Genomic DNA, 3,901 nt, shown 5'->3' on the forward strand with positions numbered 1-3,901 from the left:
TGCTTGCTGGGAGCTCCTTCCTTTCTGGCGGCCCGGCCATCTTGGCGGCGCGTCTTCGGTGAGCGGGGCCGGGCCGGGGGCGCGGGGGCCGCTGCGGGCGCTGCTGCCGGGTTCTGACCGCTCCCCTCCATCCCCGTGTGTTCCAGGTACCCGACCCCCCGCGAGGCAGCAACATGGTGGCCGCGAAGAAGACGGTGAGTGAGAGTGGGGCTGCGCCGGGCGCACGTGGTGGCGGGGCGGCCGGGCAGCGCCGTGGCGCGGCGGGGGGACCCGGCGTGGCCTGGGTTGGCGGCCGGCGGTGCTGGGGGACCCTGGGCACAGCCCGTCGCGGCCCTCAGAGCTCGGACTGGTCCATCCTGACTGTGGCCGCGCCCCTCGGCCGCTCCTCGCCGGGCTCGGTGTTCTCGGGTCCCTACCTGCGATGTCCCGGGGTGCTTGCAGAGCTCCTGAGATGGCTGCAAGAAGGAAGAGGTGATGCCGAGATCCTAGAGCGGGTGGAGTTCAGGTTTTGCCTTTCTTGCCGTGTTCTGGCCTTTCTCTTAGAGTGGCTTTGACAGATCTGGGTTTCTTGGTCAAAGGTGGTTTCGTCCGTCAAATGTGCCTAACCTGTTGTCATGAGCGTCACGCTCCCATTATAATATCAGTTCGATATTGCTTAGAATCACTTCTTTCTGCTGCTCCGTGTAACGTTGTCAATGTGCGCCCTGGGGAGAGACAGACCCTAAACCCGGCATAGATTTGCAAGGTAGAAGTGGTATTTACTTGGCCTTTACTAGCTGAGCTTGACATGAGCTTGTCAGATACACGCAGATGTCACTGATTTATGTCGATAGCAGCAACAGTGCTTTGAGATGTATTTGCCTATTGAGAGATAATGGGGTAAGAAAGAACTTTTTTTTTTTCTGAACTTGTGAAAACACAGTATCAGCAATGCCCCTATCCATAAGTTTTCTTATACTCAAGTAGCTGTTTGGCCTTTCTTATTCCATGTTTCAAAGGGAGATTATTCATAGAGAGATTATGAAAAACGCATCTTATTTGAAATTTCTCTATTCTCCATTGTTTTGAAAAGTGTGAATTAACACAGTAATGTTTTTCTATATCTTCAGAAAAAGTCCCTGGAGTCCATCAACTCCAGGCTTCAGCTGGTTATGAAAAGTGGCAAATATGTGCTTGGGTACAAACAGACCCTGAAAATGATTCGTCAGGGCAAAGCCAAGTTGGTTATCCTCGCCAACAACTGTCCTGCTTTGAGGTAAGTAGATGTGTGAGAAAACACTTCTGAGATGGGTGCTTTGTACAAATGCAGTGTATGCTTTGTGCTAATTGCTCCAGAGACTTAACACAGAGGGCTTTGCTGGCATATTCTAGAGTGCTCTGAAATAAAAGCAACAGGTAGTTTGCTGTGCAGTGATTTCAAGTCTAGAAATGTTAAGATGCTTCCTGGTGTTTTTCTAGCTTTCTGATTCAAGGAATTTGCACTAGAGAAAGTACTAGAAGCTTTTCACACTTGATAGCATGCACAAAGAGTGTAATGGGGCTGAATTCCTATGTTTTTCCAAAGAAGTGTATGGGAATATAATTTTACAGCTAGGAAAACTGGTAACTGATTTAAAATATTTGAAGCACACAAAATTTGTTGAAGTTAGTTATAAATTTGGGGTCCTGGCCTGTGAAACTCCTTTTTTGAGAAGTAATCTGTACAAATACCATGTCCTTTTCCTCACTGAACACCTGGGCCCTTTTTGTTGTTGAGGGATATTGACAGGCTCAAGAAAATGTAAATGCGAAACCCAGAAAAATTAGATCCTTGGAGAACAGCAGGACTGTTGCAGTGGGCAGCAGTCCCCAGTATTCAAGGGGATCCCAAAATGCTTGGGAAACAGACTGACTGCTAGACTCTCCTAGTGAAAGTCAGAAGAGAGAGCAGTATAGATGAACTTGTTTTAAAATAAAATACACAGTTCCTTTCTCAGCTGCAACAACTGTGTCTCTCCTTTCAGCATCTGGCCACCACTGGCCATCAACATTAACTCTCTTAGTTTATGCACTTTGGCACAGCTCCTGTGGCCTTTCAGAGGTCTGCAAGTGCTGAATCCTTCTACCATGTAGAAATGAGCCTGTGTAGGAGCAGGCTGAAGGGTTTGTTGTTACAGATCTCCAGCAGACATCTAAGTAAAGGTTCCTGAGCCACAACCCTGGAGTGATTTTGCCTCACAAGAAACAGCTTTGTTTCTCTGGATGGGAAGGAAAAGTGTCTTAAGGTTTAAGTGTGGTAGGAGTTAAAGCTGCTCTCTCTGTATTGCAGCTGGTCAGAATTGTTTGTGGATCCTGTTAACACCCAGTTTTTGGATTTCAGAAAATCAGAGATTGAGTACTACGCTATGCTCGCCAAGACCGGTGTCCATCATTATAGTGGGAACAACATCGAGTTGGGCACAGCATGTGGAAAATACTACAGAGTGTGCACACTGGCCATCATTGACCCAGGTAATTCTCTCCTGCAGTGTAGGGACCAAGTGAGGAGGTGTCTGTGGATCCTCCTTTCTCTTGTGAGTAGCAGCACTGAGCAAGGAATGAGCAGGAGTGATGACACACTTCACTGCCTTTTTCCATCAGGTTTAACACAATTTCCTCTGACCAAGATCTTGTTCTTTTATGGGTCATAGGTTCTTAGAACCTGGAAGGGCTGCTGCTTCTCTTGCACTTAGCTCCTTTACTGCTGAGCCCTGTGAGCATTTTGTCTACTTGTCAGTCTGTAGGGAGGTTTCAGTGTCTGGGAAACAACTGTATGGGTCTTGTTTCTGAACCCATCAGCTAGGGCATGAGCTTGCACAACATAACTATTTACAACAGCCCTGTTTGACTGTTCTTAATCTGAGATAAAGCATTGTGACTTGTCCTGCTTCCCAGAGTAATATATGGAAAAACAACCAATAGACAGGTGGATATTCATCAAGGGAATGAAAATTATGTTAAACACTATTTTAAAACTAAAAGTTTGTATGTAATTACTATGGTTTGGTAACAAGCTTTGTCCCAGAGAGTTGCTCAAATTCCTTATATAGACTGCTAAATAGGTGACTTCCCATCCTCTTTCCGGAGTGTTATAAGAGAAGAATCAATCCCTTGTTCTGTTTATTGACCAGAATACATACACATAGGTTTAATGATTTCTGTAATAACTAAGCAGCTATTCCCCAAGTCACAATGGTTTGAATTCCCTAGTTCTTCAGAAAACTTTATTTAGCTTGCTTGTATTCAAATGTTAGCTGTAAACTTAATTTTCCGAATGTCACTTTCAGGTTTGGTTTTGGGTGGGGTGGGAGCTGCAAGTAAAATCCTGATGATGTGTAGCTGACAATGCGAATATTCTCGCTGTCCTGATATTTCTGTGATCAGGGGAGGCTAGACATTCGCTAGAGTAAAACTGCATGGTGTCCTCCAGAACTGGATCATTGTTCTAGTCCTGGCTTTGTAAATGCTGGTGACAGGTGCATAATTACTGGAAGATACTGTATTTGCATTAGAAAAAACAGGTTTGCAAGCATTTTTATCACTTTTATCAAAATCACTTGCTTTTTTCCTAAGCAGACTATCAGTTGCTTTTAGGTTGTTTTCTTTTTCTAGAGTCACTGTGGGGATTCTATGGGTGGAGTTTTTTTTTCTTATTTTTATTCCTAAAAGCATCTTTCTGTGGGTCCTCTTGTAACAATGCATTTTTGTTTTACAGGTGACTCTGACATCATTAGAAGCATGCCAGAACAAACCAGCGAGAAGTAAATGCTGTAAAGGTGTTATTTCTACAATAAAATTGGCTAGAGATCTCTTTGAAGAAAAATTTGTATTATACCTTTGTTGGTTTTAGGGAACAAACTGTATAAATGAAGATTAATTACCA

The 3,901-nt window shown here is 44.7% G+C and overlaps 1 protein-coding gene and 1 non-coding gene across 2 annotated transcripts; both read left to right on the top strand.

Annotated features, from left to right (window-relative positions):
* RPL30 (ribosomal protein L30) lies at nucleotides 1-3,901 on the top strand. Its single transcript, XM_066178130.1, has 5 exons — nucleotides 1-58; nucleotides 147-194; nucleotides 1,110-1,255; nucleotides 2,360-2,490; nucleotides 3,734-3,901. Exons 2-5 carry the CDS (start codon nucleotides 174-176, stop codon nucleotides 3,781-3,783), a joined length of 348 nt encoding a protein of 115 aa, XP_066034227.1. The 5' UTR covers nucleotides 1-58; nucleotides 147-173; the 3' UTR covers nucleotides 3,784-3,901.
* Nucleotides 3,364-3,496, top strand: LOC136302749 (small nucleolar RNA SNORA72). Its single transcript, XR_010724131.1, has one exon. It is a non-coding gene; the product is annotated as a small nucleolar RNA SNORA72 (small nucleolar RNA).

The sequence above is a fragment of the Chamaea fasciata genome, unplaced genomic scaffold (genome assembly GCF_029207755.1).
Source record: "Chamaea fasciata isolate MVZ Bird 193981 ecotype frontalis unplaced genomic scaffold, bChaFas1.0.hap1 SCAF_1, whole genome shotgun sequence".
Lineage (NCBI taxonomy): Eukaryota > Metazoa > Chordata > Aves > Passeriformes > Sylviidae > Chamaea > Chamaea fasciata.

What these genes read in the sequence shown, in the direction of transcription:
- RPL30 (XM_066178130.1), top strand. Translation starts at nt 174, where the DNA reads ATGGTGGCCGCGAAGAAGACG. An exon ending in TGGTGGCCGCGAAGAAGACG is followed by an intron (nt 195 to 1,109) that starts GTGAGTGAGAGT and finishes CTATATCTTCAG; the next exon opens with AAAAAGTCCCTGGAGTCCAT. An exon ending in ACTGGCCATCATTGACCCAG is followed by an intron (nt 2,491 to 3,733) that starts GTAATTCTCTCC and finishes TTTGTTTTACAG; the next exon opens with GTGACTCTGACATCATTAGA.